Source organism: Heloderma suspectum, chromosome 6 (assembly GCF_057233095.1).
Source record: "Heloderma suspectum isolate Gila_16-S chromosome 6, 16-S_ref, whole genome shotgun sequence".
In the NCBI taxonomy this organism is placed as follows: Eukaryota; Metazoa; Chordata; class Lepidosauria; order Squamata; family Helodermatidae; genus Heloderma; species Heloderma suspectum.
The window spans coordinates 79,261,425-79,283,760 of record NC_139463.1 but is presented as its reverse complement, the minus strand read 5'-3'; the positions used below and the strand labels follow the sequence as shown (position 1 = coordinate 79,283,760).

At 44.6% G+C, this 22,336-nt stretch overlaps 1 protein-coding gene across 1 annotated transcript; it reads right to left on the bottom strand.

Moving 5' to 3' along the window:
* Nucleotides 1–9,604: 9,604 nt before the first annotated feature.
* Nucleotides 9,605–19,159, bottom strand: LOC146341343 (vomeronasal type-2 receptor 26-like). Its single transcript, XM_084807382.1, has 4 exons — nucleotides 18,827–19,159; nucleotides 17,698–17,910; nucleotides 13,375–13,501; nucleotides 9,605–10,506 (listed from the first exon to the last, which is right to left on the bottom strand). The coding sequence occupies exons 1-4, from the start codon at nucleotides 19,157–19,159 to the stop codon at nucleotides 9,605–9,607; spliced, it is 1,575 nt and encodes a 524-aa protein (XP_084663508.1).
* Nucleotides 19,160–22,336: the final 3,177 nt, after the last annotated feature.

The window sequence follows — 22,336 nt, the reverse complement described above, 5'->3', positions numbered from 1 at the left end:
AAAATGTTTTAGTAGGACTGCTGCCGTCCATGCTGACTTGCGAATGGCGTCTGCGTCTGCGGCCGCCATTCGTTTCTTCCATGTAACCGTGATAGGCTACGTAAATACTTACATAGTCTATCACATCTAACTCATGGATATCATTTGCGTCCCTACAGAAGCTGTGATAGGCTACGTGAGTATTTACATAGCCTATCATGGCTTAACTAAGGGAACGCAAATGATGGCGGCGGCTACGGCAGCTGCCATTTGCGTTCCTTTTTTTTTTTTTGCTGTTTTAACCTACGTAAATAATTACCTAGGTTATTACGGGAAAAAAAAAGAGAGAGAGAGAACACAAATGGTGGCCGCCGTAGCCACCACCATTTGCGTCCGTTTTGTTTTGTTTTTTGCCATGATAGCCTATGTAAATATTTTAGGGATGTACGAAAATTCCACCACGGATCTCGGGGAGGCCGAATGCCAGCACATTCGCCCCCCCGAAATCGGTGGCGGAATGGCCCGCCACCCCCCTGCCACCCCCCCTGGGATGAGACTTACCTTTGGCGGATCTTCCTTGTGGAGGCGGCTCCAGCAGCAGCTCCGGCGGCAGCTCCGGTGGCGGCTGCGGGCGGCGGTTCAGCAGTGGCGGCTGCGGCGGCCGGTTTTCCGACCAGCTGCCGCCGCCACCATTTCCAGTTAAAAGAACAAAAGAAAATGTGATAGGCTATGTAAAGATTTATGTAACCTATCACGGCTAGGTTTTTTTTAAAAAAGTGATAGGCTACGTAAATGTTTACGTAGCCTATCACGGCTGACTTTTTAAAAAAACAAAAAAAACCCGCGCATATGCAAATGGCTATTTGCGTTCCCCTTATTTTTGCCGTCTTAGTCTACATAAATGTTTATGTAGACTAAGATGTGCCAAAATATGGAATAGAAATGGCGGCGGCCATGGCCGCCGCCATTTGCGTACACGCATTTTTTTTAAAGTCAGCCGTGATAGGCTACGTAAACATTTACGTAGTCTATCATGGCTGACCGCAGGGATGCAAACGGCGTGTTCCTGCTAGCCAGCGGCCGGATGTCTAGCTGCTGGCAGAGGCGGCCAGCGGCTCTGCAGAATCCCTGCAGAGCACAGCTGGCCATCCAGGATTCCGGGTGGGGAGGAATGGAGCGCCTCCCCCCACGGCAAGGATTCCGGGGGGAGGGACGGAATGCCAATATTTGGCGCCATCCGGGGGGAGGGACGGAACGCCATTAGACGGAACGCAGAGATTCCTCCTGCCAGCATTCCTGGGATAGATAGTGAACCTGGCAGTGAGAGAGTGCTGGAGGAGGGCTTGCTGGACCCTCAATGCCGACACCGGGAGTGATGACAGCTGGAGGGCGCGGAAAGCAGGCGTAGCGCTCATTTGGCATGCAAGCAATGTTCGTGTCCCGAGGACCCAAGGGAAAGAGGGAGGATCTCTCCCTAGCCCATAAGTTCAGGGTCTTCCCGTGATGCTCCTTCAAATGGGGACCAACTGCCTAACCTGGAGCATAGGCTACTCTGCTATCTTTCCCCAGTGCTGTTCCTTGCTTAGTTGCTGGTGATTTGCATCTGAAAGAGTCATTAAGTTGTAAAAGGATTAAAGCCTAGGGATGTAGGAAAGTCACTTACATTTCCGCGGATTATGTTCATGGTGGGGGGGAGGCATTGCATCCCTCCCCCCGGAATCCCCGACAGGGGGGGAGGCGATTCGTTCCTCCCCCCCGGAATCCTCGACGGCTGGCTGTGATCCTCGGCGGCTCCACGGAGCAGCCAGCCAGGCCCAGCCCAGGCCAGAGCCGTCCGCAGCTGGATTTCCGGCTGCGGAGGGCTCTGGTTAAAATAAAACAAAACCGCGTACGCAAATGGCGGCTGCTATGGCCGTCGCCATTTGCATTCCTTATTTTTGGCCATCTTAGACTAAGTAAATATTTATGTAGTCTATGACGGCGAAAATAAAAGGGAACACAAATAGCTTAGCGAGTGCTATTTGCATCCCTTTTTGATTTGCTGTTTTAGCCTACGTAAATATTTTTAAATATTTAAATAATTAAATGTTTAAATATTTATGTAGGCTAAAACAGCGAATCAAACAGGGACACAAATAGCACCCGCTATGCTATTTGCGTTCCCCTTTATTTTTGTTGTAATAGTCTACCTAAATATTTACGTAGACTAAGACGGCGAAAAATAAGCAATGCAAATGGCGGCAGCCATAGCTGCCGCCATTTGCGTACACTTTTTTTTTTTAAACCAGCCATGGTAGGCTACGCAAATCTTTATGTAGCCTATCACGTCCCTGTAAAAAAAAAAAAAACCCTCCAGACTGCAAATGGCGGTGGTGGAAGCCGGTCGGAAGACCAGCCACTGCAGCCGCCGCCACCGAAGCTGCAACCGCCGCCACCGAAGCCTCCGCCAGAGCCACCAGCGGAGAAGCAACCGCCCGGAACATCCGCCCCAGGTAAGTCTCATCCCGGGGGTGAACTGTGGGATGGCAGGGGGGTGGCAGGCCGTTCCGCCACAGATTTTGGGGGCGAATGCACTGGCATTAGGCCTCACTGAGATCAATGGCGGAATTCTTTGACATCCCTATTAAAGCCTTGAAAAGACTCCTTTTGTCTGTGTCTTGAGTTGGCTATTGGTGTAGACTGTCAGAGGCAGCTAGGGCGCTCCTGACAATTATGCTGCTATTGTTGTTGTTGTTCAGTCATTCAGTCGTGTCTGACTCTTTGTGACCCCATGGACCATAGCACGCCAGGCCTTCCTGTCCTGTGATCTCTCCCGAAGCATGCTCAAGTCCATATTCATTGCATCAGTGATGCTATCTAGCCATCTCATCCTATGCTGTCCCCTTCTTCTTTCGCCTTCATTCTTTTAGGGATGTATGAAAGTTCCACCATGGATCGCAGGGAGGCCGAATGCCCGGTGGCAGAATGGCCCCCGGCCCCACCACCCCCCCGGGACGGGACTTACCTTTGGCAGATCTTCCTGGTGGCGGCGGCTCCAGAGGCAGTTCTGTGGCGGTGGCTGCAGCGGCCGGTCTTCGGACTGGCTGCCGCTGCCGCCATTTCCAGGTAAAAAACAAAACAAAAAAAAGGTGATAGGCTTAGGGATGTCCGAAATTCACTTACATTATGACGAAATTTATTCGCGGTGGGGGGGAGGCGCTCCATCACTCCCCCAAAAAAATTTTGGCCAGGGGGGATTCGTCCCGTCCCTCCCCCCCAAAATTCTGGCCGGGGGGGAGGTGCCCCATCCCTTCCACTGTGAATCCTGGCTGGCCAGGTCTGCAAATGGCAGTGGCCATAGCTGCCGCCATTTGCGTCCCTGCAGTCAGCCATGATAGGCTACATAAATGTTTACATAGCCTATCACGGCTGAGTAAAAAAAACCACCCAAAACTGCGTGCATGCAAATGGCAGCGCCCATGGGCGCCACCATTTGCATTCCTTATTTTGGCACATCTAGTCTATGTAAACATTTACATAGACTATGGCGAAAATAAGGGGAACGCAAATAGCGTAGCATCTACGCTATTTGCGTTCCCCTTATTTTCGCTGTCTCAGTCTACGTAAATGTTTATGTAGACTAAGATGTGCCAAAATAAGGAAAGCAAATGGTGGCGCCCATGGGCGCCACCATTTGCATACGCACTTTTTTTGTTTTTTAATCAGCTGGCTGATTTTTTTAATCAGCTGGCTGATTTTTTTAATCAGCCAGCAGAGCTGGCCGGCCAGGATTCTGGGCGGAAGGAATGGATCGCCTCCCCCCCCGGCCAGGATTCCGAGGAGAGGGACGGAATCCCCCCCCCACCATCAACATAATCCGCAAAAGGTAAGTGACTTTCGTACATCCCTGGTCCAAACCAAGTTTTAAACCAGACTGAAATGGATCTAGAAAATCACTTCAATCCAAGAAGAGATGGCATGGGATTTCAAGTGGGGACTGGAGTCTGACAGACTCCCCCCTGCCCGGCCACCTGACCCCCACTGGTGGGGCTGTGGGGGGCTCTCTTTCCTGCTCAGTGATTCGAAGGAAGTGCTGCAAGTAGGGATGTATGAAACACCTACCTGGCTCTGCACTGGGCAATCCGTGGTGGGGGTGGGCGTAACTCCCCCCAGAATCCTCATTGGGGGGGAGGTGATCCGGTCCTCCCCCCCAGAATCCCACCGGGCCAGTTCTGCTCCGCAGCCACTGGGCAGCCCTGCAGGGACTCAAATGGCGGCTCTCGTAGCCGCCGCCATTTGTGTCCCTGTATTGAGCCATGATAGGCTACGTAAATATTTACATAGCCTATCACAGCAGGGGGAAAAACCCAAGCATACGCAAATGGCGGTAGCCACTGTTTTTTCCAGGGTTTTTTTCCTCCTGCCGTGATAGGCTACGTAAATACTTACGTAGCCTATCACATCCTCCTCAGGGATGTAAATGGTGTCCCTGCATTAGCCGTGATAGGCTATGTAAGTATTTACCTAGCCTATCATGACTATGAAGAGGAGGAAGTGAATGTCGGCCGCAGGATGGCCATCATTCACAAAGCAGCGCGTAAGGGAGCAGGTAAGGGCTCCGTTTCGCGACCATTTTGTGGGTTGGTGGCAGCGGGGACTTCATTCCGAGCACCTTTTTATGGGTTGGAGGGGTGGGGTCTTCATTCTGTGATGGATTTCGGGGGGCCGAATGCACTGGCATTCAGCCTCACTGAGATCCGACGTGGAATTCTCTGACATCCCTAGCTGCAAGGTCATCTGTCCCCTTTCCGAGCTGCAATGGTGTGCTGGGAGATAAGGCCCTTCACACCTTTAATCTTGAGTCATTGCCCCTTTTAGGCTGCTATAGATGCAACTTCAGACATGCAGAAGTCACTGAAAGCCACCATTGTGTGCACAATCACAGCTTAGTAAGGGGATAGCTGGCCTTGCCCTGCTTCCTGGGCGGTAACTGAGCCATCCTTTGGCTCCTACAGCACCGCTCACATGTGTGGCAGCAACAGCAGCTTGGCCATCACCCAAAGGACCAGATGGAGGTGAGGGTGCCCATCCCTAAACCCAAAATTTCCTGGAGTTGAGCAGTGACCACTCAGTCAAGCACCTTGCCCAGGAGGTGGGCCTATAGTTGTTTTCCCCTTCTGGATCCCAGGAGCCTCCTAGTTCTTGCGTGTTCCAAAACATCTCTTCCCATTTCCTCTTTCAAAGAGGAATGAATGTTTTAAAATCATTTTTATCATGAATTTTTAACAAAACAGTACAAACAAAATACCTAAAAAAACCAAAATTAGAAATATAACAGCATATCCTGAAATCCCAAATTTCAAATATTACAATGTTCTAAGCATGAAAAAGGTGGCGGGGGGGGGGATAGGTTACACGTGTTGTTTTTCAGTCATTTCTGACTCTTCATGACTTCATGGACCAGCCCACGCCAGAGCTTCCTGTCGGCTGTTGCCATGCCCAGCTCCCCCAAGCTGGAGTCCATCACCTCCAGAATATCATCCATCCATCTTGCCCTTGCTTGGCCCCTCTTCTTTTTGCCTTCCACTTTCCCTAGCATCAGCATCTTCTCAAGGGTATCCTATCTTCTCATGATGTGGCCAAAGTACTTCAGTTTTGCCTTTAATATCATTCCCTCAAGTGAGCAGTCTGGCTTTATTTCCTGGAGTATGGACTGGTTTGATCTTCTTGCAGTCCAAGGCACTCTCAGAATTTTCCTCCAGCACCACAGTTCAAAAGCATCGATCTTCCTTCGCTCAGCCTTCCTTATGGTCCAGCTCTCGCAGCCATAGGTTGCTACGGGGAATACCATTGCTTTCACTATGTGGACCTTTGTTGTCAGTGTGATGTCTCTGCTCTTCACTATTTTATCAAGATTTGTCATTGCTCTCCTCCCAAGAAGTAAATGTCTTCTGATTTCCTGGCTGCAGTCAGCATCTGCAGTCATCTTTGCGCCTAGAAAGACAAAGTCTGTCACTGCCTCCACGTTTTCTCCCTCTATTTTCCAGTTCTCAATCAAGCTGGTTGCCAGAATCTTGGGGTTTTTGAGGTTTAACTGCAACCCAGCTTTTGCACTTTCTTCTTTCACCTTCATCATAAGGTTCCTCAGCTCCTCCTCGCTTTCAGCCATCAAAGTGGTATCATCTGCATATCTGAGATTGTTAATGTTCCTTCCAGCGATTTTAACTCCAGCCTTGGCTTCATCAAGCCCAGCACATCGCATAATGTGTTCTGCATACAGGTTGAATAGGTAAGGTGAGAGTATACAACCCTGCCGTACTCCTTTTCCAATCTTAAACCAGTCCGTTGTTCCGTGGTCTGTTCTTACCGTTGCTACTTGGTCGTTATACAGATTCCTCAGGAGGCAGACAAGATGACTTGGTATCCCCCTCCCACCAAGAACTAGCCACAATTTGTGATGATCCACACAGTCAAAGGCTTTAGAATAGTCAATAAAACAGAAATAGATGTTTTTCTGAAACTCCCTGGCTTTCTCCATTCTCCAGCGGATATTGGCAATTTGGTCTCTAGTTCCTCTGCCTTTTCTAAACCCAGCTTGTACATCTCACAATTCTCGTTCCATGAATCGCTGGAGTCTACCTTGCAAGTGCCACTGTTCAATAGTTTGAACATTCTTTGGTGCTTCCCTTTTTTGGTATGGGGATATAAGTTGATTTTTTCCAATCTGTTGGCCATTCTTGTGTTTTCCAAATTTGCTGGCATATGGCATGCATCACCTTGTCAGCATCATCTTGCAAGATTTTAAACCGTTCAGCTGGGATACCATCATCTCCTGCTATCTTGTTATTAGCAATGCTTCTTAAGGCCCATTCAACCTCACTCTTCAGGATGTCTGGCTCTAACTCACTGACCACACCGTCAAATCTATCCCCGATATTATTATCCTTCCTATACAGATCTTCCATATATTCTTGCCACCTTTTCTTGATCTCTTCTGCTTCTGTTAGGTCCTTGCCATCTTGGTTTTTGATCATAAACATTTTTGCCTGGAATTTACCTCCGATGTTTCTAATTTTCTGGAAGAGGTCTCTTGTCCTTCCTATTCTATTATCTTCTTCTGCTTCCGCGCATTGCTTGTTTAAAAATAATTCCTTATCTCTTCTGGCTAACCTCTAGAATTTTGCATTTAGTTGGGCATATCTCCCCCAATCACTGTTGCCTTTTGCTTTCCTTCTTTCTTGGGCTGCTTCCAGTTCACTTTAGCCTGATTCTAAATTGTGCCGTTGAGTCTGATTCTAAACTGTGACATTTAGGTTACACGTGGGGATGTACGAAAGTCACTTACCTTACCGCGGATTATGTTGATGGTGGGGGGGAGGCGTTCCATCCCTCCCACCAGAATCGTCAATGGGGGGAGGCGATCCGTTCCTCCCCCCCGGAATCCTCCATGGCCGGCTGTGCTCCGTGGCAGCTCCGTGGAGCAGCCGGCCAGTCCCAGCCATGCCAGAGCCGTCCGCAGCCGGATTTCCGGCTGCAGAGGGCTCTGTGTGTGGGGGGGAACCACGTATGCAAATGGCGGAGGCTACGGCCGCCGCCATTTGCGTTCCTTATTTTTCGCCGTCTTAATCTACGTAAATATTTACGAAGACTATGACGGCGAAAATAAAGGGGAACGCAAATAGTGTAGCAGGTGCTATTTGCGTCCCTTTTTGATTCACCGTTTTAGCCTACGTAAATATTTACATAGCCTATCATGTCTTGTTTTGTTTTGTTTTTTACAAGACTGCAAATGGCAGCGGTGGCAGCTGGTCGGAAGACCACCCACCGCAGCCACCGCAGCCGCTGCCACTGCCGCAGCCACCACCACCTGGAAGATCTGCCCCAGGTAAGTCTCATCCCGGGGGGGATCCGCAGGGGGGCAGGGGGGTGGCAGGCCGTTCCACCACAGAGTTCAGGGGGCTGAATGCACTGGCATTCGGCCTCACCGAGATCCATGGCGGAATTCTCAGACATCCCTAGTTACACGTGAACGTCAGTAATAGCAGACCAGATAACCAAATAGAAGTCCCTTTGCAAGTTATGCCTCTATACCCCTCTTTCAAATGTTGCTAGCGATATTAAGTCTTCAATCCATTGCATTATAGGCACTGAGCTTTTATCCTTCCACTATTGTAGTATCAGTCTTTTAGCAACCACCAGTGCATGGAAGATCCATTTACGCTGACCATGTGTCACTTTCCAAAACACAGGTAAGTAATTTAAGAGAACCAGTACATCAGTAAATATAAAAGTGCTTTCCAATACCAAATTGATCCATATAATAACTTCCTCCGAAAGGGAGGCAACTATTGGGCATTTCCAAAACATATGAATAAGAGAAGCGTTGACTATATGACACCTCCAACAATTAGCCAAATCTGACAAGCCTGTATTAAAGAGATGCTGTGGCGTCCAATAGAGCCAAAACAAAGTTTTTTTTTTCCGAATAAGGCAACCGAAGATCCAGAGAGATATCTGATACTTATGCCAAAATGGCAATCCATTGATTAGACAAAACAGGACATTCCAATTCCCTATTCCCTTTGTGCTGGAAACCACATGTATCACCTTTGTTCATTGATGGTACATATTTATTAGTTGTAAAGCTGTAAATAGGAAAAACCCATCATCAACACCCACTAATCAATCAAGGGTAAAAACCCTTTTATCTGACCAGGTCCACCATAAAAACAGTTTCTTTCCCATTCTTAAGTATTTTAACAAAATTTACAGATAACTCATATTTTGTCCTGGGGCACAGTGCATACTATACCTTCTCAATTACTCACAAACTCTTTTCCAAAGGCTGCTGTACAAATGGGTGAATCTGGCAACAAAATAAACCCCATGTGAGTCTCTGGGTAAAACACACACACACACACACACACACACACAAACATCTGTCAACCTGCTGGTGTAAACTTGTCCAATTTTACACTCCTACAAATATTTCTACCTCAAAAGTTGTGCTGACCTTCCTCAAGCCCCATCTTTCCTATACTGCCAAGTTTCAGATCAGTCTATTCAGTCATTTTCTCAGTATAGGTCCCACCAATTTCTGGTTGTAATGGTAGAATAGCATTCAGCCAGCTCACCCTTAACATGAAGCTATGACTGTATCATTCTAATAAGATGATGTGCTGGCTGATATTTTGGGGAACTGAACCACAACACCAGAATCGGTTCCAGCTCAAGAATACGGTGAGAGGGGCAGCTCTTATGCATCATTAGTAATATGGCTGTAAAATTGACACAACTAGAAATACACAGAAAGCAGCGAAACGATTTTTGTATCAGGCTATGTTACAATTTATTTAATATCTGGGCTATTTTTTTTAATTTCTTTCCATTCCTCCATTTAAATAAAGAAAAATAAACAAGGTAATTGACAAAATCTGAGGATCAGAATGATCTACAATGTAGTATCCATTAAATGATCTGGGGAAACATTAAAGTGGTAAAATGGAGAAGTCACATTTTAATTCAGCAGAAGAAATCCATCACAGAACTGATATACTTTCCAAATTCCCTGACTATAACTGCCTTGGCCTTCCTCCAAATAACCAAGTGGATGAAGTAGAGAACATCTTCGATTGTCCCATATTCCCTAAGTGGTTTTCTCTGTTAGAAGCTTCCTGGAGTTGAGCTCGGCTCTTAGAACAATGATGTAACACTTTGGGAGAAAGATGCAACCCAATAACCCAGTGTTGGAGGCCAAGATGGCAAAAACTTCCACAGCCACCACATCTTTCCCCTTGGTGCTCAGGGAAGCTGGAATGAAGGACATCCAAACACTGCAGAACACCAGCATGCTGAAGGTGATCAGCTTGGCTTCATTGAAAGTGTCCGGCAGCTTTCTGGCCAGGAAAGCTACTGTGAAGCTGATGAGGGCCAGAAAGCCCAGGTAGCCCAGAACACAGTAGAACATGAGGATGGAGCCTTCATTGCATTCCACTATGATCTGCCCAGCCTGAGAGTGCATGTCAACATCTGGGAATGGAGGAGAGGTTGAGAGCCATGCAATGCAGATGCACACCTGAATGAAGGAGCAGGAAAGCACAATGGCATTTGCCACTTTTTGCCCAAGCAGTTTCCTCATCCTGTTGCCCGGCTTGGTGGCCATGAAGGCCAGGACCACCATGACGGTTTTTCCCAAGACACAAGACACTGCAATGGAGAAAATGAGAGCAAACGCCAACTGCCGGAGAAGGCACGACACCTCCCCAGGAGTGCCAATGAACAGAAAGGAAGAGAAGTAGCAAAGCAGGATGGAGGTGAGGAGAATACAGGTGAGGTTTCGGTTGTTGGCTTTGACAATGGGTGTATTCCAGTTCTTTACAAAGGTCAATATCACTAAACCTGTAATCACAGCAAGGGAAATAGCCAGGGAAACCAGAACGATCCCCAAAGGCTCTTCATAGGTTAAGGAGGTCCGAAGCTTGGGGATACATTGATCTTGGTTCTTGTTTGCATATTGATCTTCTGGGCACTTGACACAATAAACAGCATCTGAAAGGGTTAAGAAAAGTGTGCAGTAGTGTTAGCTTTCTTTACAAACCATGGCTGTCACAATGCAAAGTTAATGGTTGACAAGACTTACTAACTTTAGATGTATTTCCTTTTTTGCCTTCAGATATCTATGTGGCATTGAATGACTTCAATGTACCTGCTACTCTCATGGGCTGGTAGCACAGCAGAGAACATATCCATTCCCAACAGCAACATTGAGAATAATAAGCATTTCAAACAACAAATATGCTAGACGTTATCAACTGCAACTCCATAATGGTTCATGGAAAACGGCAACTGCCCCCAAGGATGGTGTTACATACTGAGGATTCCATGTGGTAGCCAACCTTGGAATGATCCCAACAACATATCCAGGCATGACTTTATGTCATTTCACAACTCACCAAAGACACAACTCCACAGTCTCAAAGATACTACAGTCCACTGTGCTGTATCAGTTACTGAGAAGGCCTTTAAGGCACCTCCAGCATAGGGAGTAATTTTCCAAGCACTCAGAGAGGCTGGGAGAAATAATTTGAGATCTTTTGAATTTTGAATCATTTTCAAGTTAATCCAAGGCGAACTCACATTTGAGGTTTGGCCCCAGCATGAGTCTCACCTTAACCCTTTTTGTTTTTCCTCTAAGCAGAGATGTCCATGTTATACAGTGTTGGTTGTCTCTCCTTTTTTGGTATGAGTTCCTCTACTCATCATAACTTGAACAGAATTCAGCTGGCCTTCATTGCAATACTAAGAGGATGGAATGTGTAATAACATTCAAGGACATCACACAATCTCAGCAAGTATCACAGCAAGTATGTTCAAGGGTTGAAGGCAGCCGTCTTGGCAGCTGTCCTTTATAGGTAAGGCAGTCCCATTTCTTGATGGGGCCTTTTTCTTTTTGCTGATTCATAGCATCAGCTGATGCCCCCCCCTCATGTTGGAAGAGATTTTGAGGAGAGCAAAGGAAGCAACTTTTGTCTCACTCCTCTGCACAGAATAAGCAAGTGTACATAACAGGTTCTATAAAGTGCAATTAACTGAAAATTCATTATGAAACCCAGGAATTAAATGGCCAACATCCACCTCCACACACACACGCACACGCACACACACTCCAAGAAATAAGGCTGTTAAAGATCCATTGAAGACGGGGATACTGAAAGGTGGAAAATGCACAAAATCATTTGAAAAAGGAAAGGAAATAACAGTGGAACTTGTTGTTTTCAAAAAAGTCATTTTAATCTTGAATCACAAGAAAACACCAACCCAAAACCACAAGCAAACCCTGTTCATGGAACAGTTAGAAAGAGCACATTACAATGCAGCCAAAGTAAACCTTTGGGGGAAGGTGCTGCTGACAACAATATGAATGACTTCCTCAACTTCATATTCCACCTGAATAACAAATGTGTCCATACTATAGCTCTAGTTTAAAGAAGGAGAGAGAAACAAGTCAGATGTTAATGTGTGTCTTCAGTCATTGCGGTTCCTTCCTTGTAGTTTTGTCTGACTTCTCCTTTGATTTTCCCTCCTGTCAGACAACCAAGTGAAAACATTTAATTGGTTCCTATGTGATGGACTACTCAGAAACTGGAAAATAAGTATGGAAAGCCAGTGGTGACGTTAATGTTTATTTTTACCGGATGCTGGCTAGATTTTTCTGCCTACCATCACTGTGAAGGCCTCATGCGACTCGGCACACATTCAGTGGAAAGCCAGAAACAAAGCCTGAGTACATCCTCGGTGTCCAGCCAGCTAACTGTATTGTACACGGCACAGCAATGTTTCTATGAATCTAGGGCTCTGTTTTCAGCCTTTGCAATCATTAAGTGCCCCAAAACATTCTAGCCCCTATTCAAATATAGTGTGCCTTAAAATAGTAGGCCATAAAAGTTAGGGTAGGTATTTTTCCAGGTTGTTTTGCTGCTTTCTTACACTGTTTTAGCATCTGACTCTGGGCTACTAACTATAATAATGATTCCATATGAAAGAAACATTTGCTTTAAATGCAGGCACACAAATATGCTTCTTTTTTGCTGGCCGTGTGAACAACACAAATGAAAATAAAAGTGTAACCTAGGTCAAAGGCAAGTCCAAGCTGTGTACGCTAACTCTAGCCCACAAGAGAAAATTGTAATATTTAACTCTTCAAGGCACATGTTACCGCAAAGGATCATGTAAGTAAAAATAGGGTGATGGTGATAATGAAAACTCCCTGGGAGATCAAGACAAATCTTGAGAGAGTAGACTTGGGAGTCCTTCTGTATTTTTGTAGGGAGAAGGAGAACCACCTGCAATATAAATATGACACGTGTGTGTGTGTGTGTGTGTGTGTGTATGGCACAACTAATGATGGGGGTGGATGCTGCTGTTTCGAATATGTATCTATATCTATTCCAATTCCTCTATATACAGACTGAGAGAGACAGAGAGAGAGACACTTGATTTTTTCCTGATGTCAAAACAAGCTGGCATTCCTTACGGAGAGGCTGTCCTTGTCATGTCACAATGTAAGAAGGACACCCCGCCCCCGGCAGACATCCTAGTTTGGGCAACTCACTGTTCTAGGTGGGGCAGTGCACCTAATGGCCCCATACCACCTTGGAGAACTGTTGAGGGACTTTATGAATGTTAGTGAAAAGTAGTGCAAACATATTATATAATATGCCATTCCATATGCCAATCAATTATTCTTGCTCAAAAGATGAAAAAAATCAAAATCTCTTTGAGATTTTTGTCATCTGGGATTACTACAGTCACAGAGTCAGTTCTTTGGGGAATCAAAAACTTAAGAAAGACACTAAAATATTAATGTAAATATACAGTTGAAAACATTCTTGGGCAAATCCGTGCGCTGCCACTTACCTGTCCGGTTAGAGATCATGTCTTCTGGGCACTGAATACAGTCATAGCAACAAACTGGGTTCCCCTTTCGAACTATCTTGCTGTGTCCAGGAAGGCAGCTCTCCACACACGTGGAACGGGGCTGTGTCTAATAACAATAAACTGGGAGGTCAATAGCAACTAATTTCTTCATGACAGTTAGTCCACCCACATTCCTACTAGAAAACCGAGAAAAGTCTGAAGTCTAGTTTCCTGGTGTACTGTCAAAAGTAGAGCCAGATGAAATTCCATATACCATAAACACTGTATAATATTTACAAGAGGAAAAAAAATGAAATTCAACCTTTCATTTTGAGGAATGATTTAAAAATACCCAGGGGAGTAAACATGACTTCTGCATCTTTTTTCACATGCGGCTTAATGTTTGTGTGTGTGTGTGGGGGTGGCATTTTGTGAAATATTCTCCATAGGAATAGATGGAGTTATTCCAACATTATGACAAAAGAACAATTATCCTTTGGAAAATTTCACTTCAATTCAGGATAAAGGAAACTATATTGTATGTCTACATTGATGGACAAGGAAAGCAGTGGACTCAGGGAAGAAAAGTGGAAGTAGGAGGAGCAATGCCCATTGCTTCCTTCAACAATAACAGAAGTTGGTGGATCTGCTAAGAACATAAGAACAACAGAAGAGCCCTGCTGGTTCAGAGCAAAGATCCATCTCCTCCAGCATTATGCTCACACAGTGGCCAATCAGCTGTTGACCATGAAGTCACAAGAAGGACACAAGTGCAACAGCACCCTCCCAGCCATGTTCCCCAGCAAATGGTCTAGGCATACTGCCTCTGGTACAGGAGATAAAACATTGCCCTCAAGCCAAGTTGCCACTGAAAGACTTGTTGTTGTTGTTCAGTCATTAAGTTGTGTCTGACTCTTCGTGACCCAATGGACCACAGCACGCCAGGCCTTCCTGTCCTCCGCTCTCTCCTGGAGTGTGCTCAAGTTGATATTGAAAGACTTAGCCTTCAGTAATTGGTTTAACCTCCTTTAAAAGTCATCCAAGTTGGTGGCCATCACTACATCTTAAGGGAACAAATTCCATTGTTTAACTATGCGATGAGGAAGTCCTTCCTTTTATCCGTCCTGAATTTCCCACCAATCAGCTTTATGGAATGATCTCCAGTACCAGTATTATGTGACAGGGAGAAAAAAGTCTCCCCATGCACTTTATACAAACCATGCATAATTGCGTACATCCTGTCATGTCCCCCCTTACCCTCTTTTTTCCAAGCTAAACAGTCCCAGCTGTTGTAACCTTCCCTCATAGAGGAGATGCCTCCTTGCAGGTAGCAATAATGAGTCTTCAGCAATTCATGGGACTGATATTACGTAGCCTGACCTGGCTAAGCAGAGCAAGGTCAGCCATAGAATTAGAAATGTTATCAACCCTGGAAGGGATGGTTGAAACACTGGGTCCCCCAGGCTAAAACACAAATGAAACTATTTTTGTAACAATTGATTCCTTTGTTAATGGCATATCAGTTGCACATGGTGTTGGACACAGATGTTGTCTCAAGTCCATGTTTCTTCTAGTCAGAAATGTGGTGTTGAGACCAGGAGGTATAGATTTTTAGAATAGATCTAATACTGTGTTGATATTTCCATTGTGTTAACAGGAAGCATGAAATCTGAATGTCTGTAAGCAGATAAACATATGTAAAAATGCTTAACAGGTAAAAATGGCTGTTCAGTGATCAAATATTTCAGTTCTCCATGGGAAAACCCCCCTTCGTTGCTGTATTTGAGAAGACTGTTAAAGGGCCATATGTTCTGTGGTGTTTTTCTCTTCCTAAGCCTTGTTGCTAAAAATGCATCTCGAAGGTGTTTTGATTTGGATGGAAAAGATTGAAAAGACCAAACCTTGGGCTCTGAGAGTTGTTAGTGAACTAAAACTGTTAGTGACTAGCACCAGAAGCCAGTAAAACCTTGCATTACCTGGTGACACTTTGCACTGGAGAAAAAAAAAATATGTGGGAGTGGTTATTTGGAGGGCTAGACCCCCACCACACAATTACTGGAATTCCATCTCAGAGGGCATTTCTATATGAGGTTACAATCCCACAGCCTTACTGAGGCTTTTGCTTTCAGATTCCTTGTTGGATTAAGAATGGATCCTTTTCACATGGTTTCACCTGAGGTTTCTCTTTCTAGGGAAAGTTCTAGATGTTTCATTATAGAGCCAATAGACTGTGCTATAGTACAGTTGCAATATCACAGGATTCCAGAAAGTCAGCAAACAGTTATAGCACTTCAGAGAGTGATACAATACCTTATCGTGCTTTCCCAATAGAAAAAAAGCCCCTATAATGGCCAGAAAGCACAGGAAGTGCCCTGGTGGTTGACTACATCATGTGAAGGTCCCACAAAAACCTGTGAGGCACAATTAAAGCCTTGGGTAGAAATGATCATGGAATTCCTGGGTAAAGCCAGTGTTTTCACGGAAGGAAAGACATTTCTTCTATATATTCAAAAATGCTTTCCCCCTCAGAAATGTTAGCACAGCCCCACATTATCAGTTTCCAAAATATTTGGGAAATATTTGGGTAAATATTGCACCACAGAATAGACTGAAGGAATTTAACCACACACATTTTTGCAAATGTAAATGTTTGCATGCCAGTGAGAAGGAATATATTTACACCCAAGGTTGAAAGAAAACTAAAAAACCTAGCCTGTTTATGAAATCAATGGGGGAATCTCATTGACTCTTCCCCAGTTGTGTGAAAACTAGAGATGAGAAATTTCTGCAAATTTTGAGGCAATGGGGGGGGGTGGAAACAAAAAGAAAACAACAAAACAAAATTTCTGGTTTGGGGGGAGAATAATTGGAAATTTTGCGAAAATTGAAAAATACGCAATACTTATGTTCTAGCACTTTTTTCAGATCTGAAGTCACTTTATTGCGTTAAGACAGCCTTCCCCAACATGTAGCCCTCCAGATATTTTGGACTTCAGCACCCATCAGCCTCAGGCACTATGGCCAATGGTCAGGAATCCTGGGCACTGTAGTCTAAAACATCTGGAGGGCACCAGCTTGGGGATCGTGGCTTCAGGAAGAGAAAGCAGCCATTCTGTTTCTCAAATTTGTTTATGTAAAACTTAGCTTGCTCATAAAATAATCATGATATTTCAAAACTTTTAAAAGTAAACCCATTTAGCAAATTTCTAATTATTTACATGTTGTGTGTGTGTGTGTCCATGAGCAATTTACTCTGAGCTGGCTATATTTGGAGGTCATTAGAGACACATGACATTGTGACCATGCAGGAGACACCCCAGACCTTATCACAGGAAAACTGGATTTCCTGAGATTCCTTACAGTCTCATTTTTTCCATAAGTCGGCTTCTCTGCAGTACAGTTGTTACGTGTCCCAACACCAGCAATTACCTCAGGTATGCTAGCCCTGTCCCGGGGGGTGCCTTTCACTGTGACAGCAAATTTTAAACCATGACTTCCCTAAAGGCTGGAAAGCAATATCTCGATGCTGTGATTCTCCATTGTAGGGTTTATTGCATTTGAGAGTAACTAATTCACACCTTTGTTCCAGCGCAGCATCAGGTTAGAAAGGGGGCTGGTAACTCACACTGTGCTCAGTGAGGCTGGTTCCTGAAATGCAGGTGCATCTGGACCTTCAGGGAAAAGGGGAAAGGGGACAATGTGTTCCTTTAATGATTAGCCCTGCAAGGAAGTAACTAATGATGGTGGGGAGAGACAGAAAGAGTGATTTCTGTCGATACATGGGAGGCAGACCCCCAATATTTTATCAAGAGAGAAAGGGGAGGGAGCCTGGGTGGGGGGGACTGGTTGAGCAGCTGTGCCCTCAGATGATGTTCACCCCAACATCCCACCATACCCAGAAGTATGTTCTGTGAAGCGAATTTTACTGGTGTGAAACACTCACCCATGGAGCCCTGTGTGGACCAAAGCTGGCTCCATGAATCTAGGTAAGACACCATTGCTTCTCCTTCCATTTACTTCCGATGTCAAAGAGAAACACCCATGGTCCATGCTTATCACTGATCTCTTATCAGAAAGAGGGGATCAGACATGCCACACTGATACCACATGTAGGGGGCCTTGGAGGACCACCGGAAAGGGCTTTCCTAGTCAAATGCTGCCCACAGGCAAGAGCTTTTGCACCAGTGATATCAGCCAGATGGTAAAGGGCTACTCAGAAATATACACTGATGAATAATCTCCAAGACTGTGACACAGTGCTTGGGCAGCATTATCCTTCCATTTATCTCTGGCTTTAAAATGGATCCTGTTGTTTATTATTACCTGCTTAAATACGCTGTTCCATCTAATGGAATCTGCAGCAATGTTGAACTTTTGGCTTGATGAAATTGTTCCAACCAGGGCTTTCAGAAAGGATTGGTTGGGAAAAGTGATCCAGTTGATGATGTCATATCCAGCTGCCAGTTGCCCATCCCCAAACAATATTTCATGGCCAGCACCATTGTTAACATGGAGGTTTTCCAGGAAAGGGTGGAGCTAGATGAGGAGGAATTACAACAGCATATATCAAGGGAAGACCACTCTTTCTGAGTGTTTGTGCCATCAGGCTTCCACTGAGATTTTACTGTAAACCTAAACTGCATAGGAATATAGTACAGCAGATTTTCCTTACCTTCCTATCATCTTGGTACCATACGAAGCCGGGGAAACCACATATATTATTGTTAGGTTGTTCAGACAACACACAAGAGGGCTCCAGAATATAAGAAGAGTTCTCTTGGATCAGACCAAAGGCCTACCTTGGAGGAATCCAGTTACCTGCAGTGACCAACCAAATGGCTGTGAGAAACCCAGAAGCAGGATAGGGGGGAAAGAGCCCTTCCCCACTTTTGTCCCCAGCAACTTGTACCTGAGGCATTCTCCTTCTCAGTTTTGTGTCTCCTGGCAACAGTCTGTTATGCTGCCGAAAAGCCATGAAAATACATTGTCCTACTCTGAGGGAAATGCAAATGAGTGGTCACTTTACCTGCCATGGCTGAACGTTCAGATGTCCCACTTTGCCTCCAAGCACCCTCATCCTATGTTTCGATAAATACGTAGAACGTAAAGTGTGTGCTACAGCATAGAGGGCATTGTAGATACTGTAGCTCTGACTGCTCATATCCATATCAAAGAGGGATGCAGACAGGGTCTCCAGCTTTTCCCCTCCAGTACAGTTGTTACAGTTTTTAATGCTTACTCCTCTCACACAACACTTGAATGCCATTTGCCAGAACAGATAAAGGAAATGCGACAGCGTCTCATCAGGCTTCAGGCTTCGGAGAAAATCCTTGAATGCTGGCACTGCATTTGTTTGGACTGAGAAAGTTAATGCACCATGGAAGGTTTTGGAAGAAAACTTGCTTCCATACAGTGTGCTGGTGAAATCCCACTGAGCTGTTGTAATCCAAACCTTCCCTATATGGGGATCATGAACGTCATAACTTCCTAAGATGACGGCTAAAGGAAACAGAGTATGAACATCCCCGCTGACAATAACCACATTGCCTTTGGTTAATAAAAGTGCTTTCCTTAGCTTAGAAAGAATCTCGATGTAAGCACGTGTATTGGATCTGTGTACTGCTCGGGACCATTCCAGGAAGGCAGCACAGATATGATTCTGAGCAAGCACAGGATTCAGCATCTGCACAAACCTTTCTCCATCGTCATCCTCTGAAACAATGAGGCCAATCCATGTCCATTTGAAATGCAGGAGCAGCTGGACAATCCCCTCATGCAAAGACATTTCCCTTGGTGTCATCCAGTACAAAGAAGGAAGATGGGTTTTACTGGAGAGTGTAGTCTCATGTCCACTATATGTGATCTAATGGGGAAAATGTAACTTAATTGAGGCTAGAGAAATATTTGCAGGTTTCCAAATTATTGTGTCTGCAGACATTTCTTTCAATATTTGTATTTTCAGTATTTCCTTAATAATATGCACCGTACATATAAGGTTCAGAAAGGAACATTCCAGTAATGGTAAATTATTTTCTGACTATAAAAGACAAAAACCAAGATCGAATGAAGCTGGTTAAAATAGGCAAATTCAGTTCCTCAAGCTGAGCAATTGTTTTACTTCATAACAAGCATAACTCTACATTAGATCATGGCTAAAATACCCAAGAATCAGAAAAGAGTGTCTTCTATCATTTTATACCCGAGGTTTTACATTTAGTGACATAGAAGTGATTTCAATCCATCATTTCTATCCACAAAGAAAAGCATAATTAACACTGGTCAACCTGCAAAACCCCACCAATACACCAAACCGACCTCTTTAGCTTTCTTCAAGTCTACGCCTGACACAGTGGAATCAGAGCATATCTCATGTTAGCTGGCTGAAATATTGGGGGATATGTTTTGGTGATGGGGACATAAAGATGCACCAAATATTCAGAGAGAGAGAGAGGGAGAGAGGCAGGCAGGGAGGCAGATGAAATACATTTTGGTTGATTCAATCATTACCACAAAGTAAAAAAAAGGATATATATTGGTTCAATTTGCCTTTCCTTAAAAGCTGGAGGAGGAAATGAATGTTACATTATATAACATATATTTTAGTTTACTTTTAGTTTGTAGACTGTCATGAAGACACAACACATTTGTTTTGAAATGAACAAAGTTAACTGAAAGGACATCATATTAGGGTATGTCTGAAAAGCAAGATTTTTCAGCCATCCCAAGAGATGTTATTTACCTGTGGAATCTTGTACAGACCAAAGATGCTGGCCATCTGGATAATGTCTCCTCCACTGAGCCCCCCAATGACAGACAACACCTCTTTTTTCCAATTACAGTTGAAATTAGGCACCTTCCTTTGCGGCGTGAACAGCAGATGCACAATGGCTTCAGATGTCCCTCTTGCATTATGTAGGTTGTCATAGATATGGAACCCCAAAGTTGTGTTGGCCAAGAGCCTAGGATTGTTATTGATCTCATGGATGGCGAAAATAAAAGCAAAGACCTGTTGATAATTCTTTGACACTATTCTGCATTGAGATTGACAGTGAGAGAAAAATTGCAATGCGTTTTCACTAGCGGCAGATGGGCAAAGATTGTAGAGCTCCCCATACATATCAGAACGGGGGATTTATTTATTTATTTATTTTCTTAATCACCCATCTGGACAGTCACCTGGCCACTCTGGGCAATGGACAACAGTACAGTTTGAAACAGTAACATTGCACATTAAAACATCGTATTTCTAAAAATACCCTCACCCACCACAAATGCCTGACTGAACAACCAAGTTTTCAACATGTGGCAGAAGCCCATTAAGGAGGGGGTTTGGCAGAGTTCCCTAGGGAAGGAGTTCCACAGAGTGGGGGCCACCACAGAGAAGGCCCTCTCCCTTGTCCTCACCAGCCTCGCTATCTCAGCTGATGGGACAGAGAGAAGGCCATCCTAGACTGTTCTTGTTGATTGGACTGTCTGGTGCTGATGGAGGTGCTTCTTCAGACAGGCTGGTATAGGGTTTTAACTCCTTCAGCATTGGAAAGATTAAAGCAAAAGGGAGGGAAGGGTTAAACACAGGATTGACACACCTCTAATAACACCTGAATTTTTTCAGCTGATCCTATCTTTCCAATACCTTGAGATCATTGATAGTTAAAGATACACCAATTGAAGTTCCATCCTTGGCGATTCTATCCCTCATCTGGGAAATTGTGTTACCACTACTACGTAATAAAGGAAGGCTTACTGAAGATTAACAGGAGTCCAGTCTGGAGGATCTGTAAACTGAAGTGAATCATACACAGGCTGTATGAGAGAGAGGAACCCTCCAATTATTATATCTCCAGACTTGGACACATTGGTTGATTCATGAACCTTCTGTGGCTTAAGGTCATAAACAATAGGCGGCAGCAGGAGAAGCAGCCATACCACCATTAACAACCACTTGAGTCCAAGAACATGCTGACTCCCGCAAGAACTGCACACCTTCATCTTTAATGACTGCCTTGTCTACGTTGGTCACCACAGCAGGAAACTCACAGAAATGTATCCTTTTCCTCCAAGTACCACACAGGAGAAGAATGAGCAGATCAAAGAAAAGATGATGTATTTTGGCCTACTCCTCAAAGGAACAGTCCTCTAGCTCTGAGAGGTACTTTATCAGTTCAGCCCAGAAGTCAGTTAAGAAATGAAAAAAAGCCTACATTTTAAGATGGATTAATAATTCTCCTCTTAATGCACATGACAAAATAACAGTGATTGTGATAATTACATAGTACAGAAATGCCTCCCTGGTGTCATGGATTCTCTGTCTGTGTAAAGCAAAAAAACCATCTCCCCGGAGAATCAGTAATAGGAAAAGTTGGCTCATACTGCACAACAGTTGCATATGGACATCTGGCATGTATGGTATTGGTCCCGAAAAAAGAGACATTGGGTTGAATCCGGCCTTAGGTGCATTACTGAAATATATGTCCCCGCCACACCAATATATGGTTCTGCTTTAGGTAAGGCTACATCTGACTCCAACCAATTATCCTGTGGACTGTTGGGAGAATTAGGCACAGTCTTACTATGCTAAGAATACTCTGCAAGTGTAGGTCTCAGGGTGGGTAGGTCAAATCCTACAAGCATCAGTTTCCCTGACAATTACCAGGGTTAAGAACCAACAGAGTGTTTATCTGAGGAGCAATGGTGAAGAAATGACAGTAAATCAAAATCTGCACTGAATGTGTCATGGGGACTAGTAATCCCCTAAGCCCATTACCACCCAGCTCATCCCCTCTACCCCCGTTCACCTCCCTCTTCCAGCTGTCCACTCAAATAATTCCAAGTGTCATATCAGGCTCCCTCCAACTTTCCTTAACATGACATACTCCAAGCAATCTCCTCCTTCCTCGCATCCAAACACAAACCCCAAGGATGGTTCATTACAATTTATTTACTTACTTATTTATTTATTTAT

What these genes read in the sequence shown, in the direction of transcription:
- LOC146341343 (XM_084807382.1), bottom strand. Translation starts at nt 19,159, where the DNA reads ATGTCTTTGCATGAGGGGATTGTCCAGCTGCTCCTGCATTTCAAATGG. An exon ending in ATGATCCCCATATAGGGAAG is followed by an intron (nt 17,911 to 18,826) that starts GTTTGGATTACA and finishes CTCCTCATCTAG; the next exon opens with CTCCACCCTTTCCTGGAAAA. An exon ending in CATGATCTCTAACCGGACAG is followed by an intron (nt 10,507 to 13,374) that starts GTAAGTGGCAGC and finishes TAACCCTTTCAG; the next exon opens with ATGCTGTTTATTGTGTCAAG.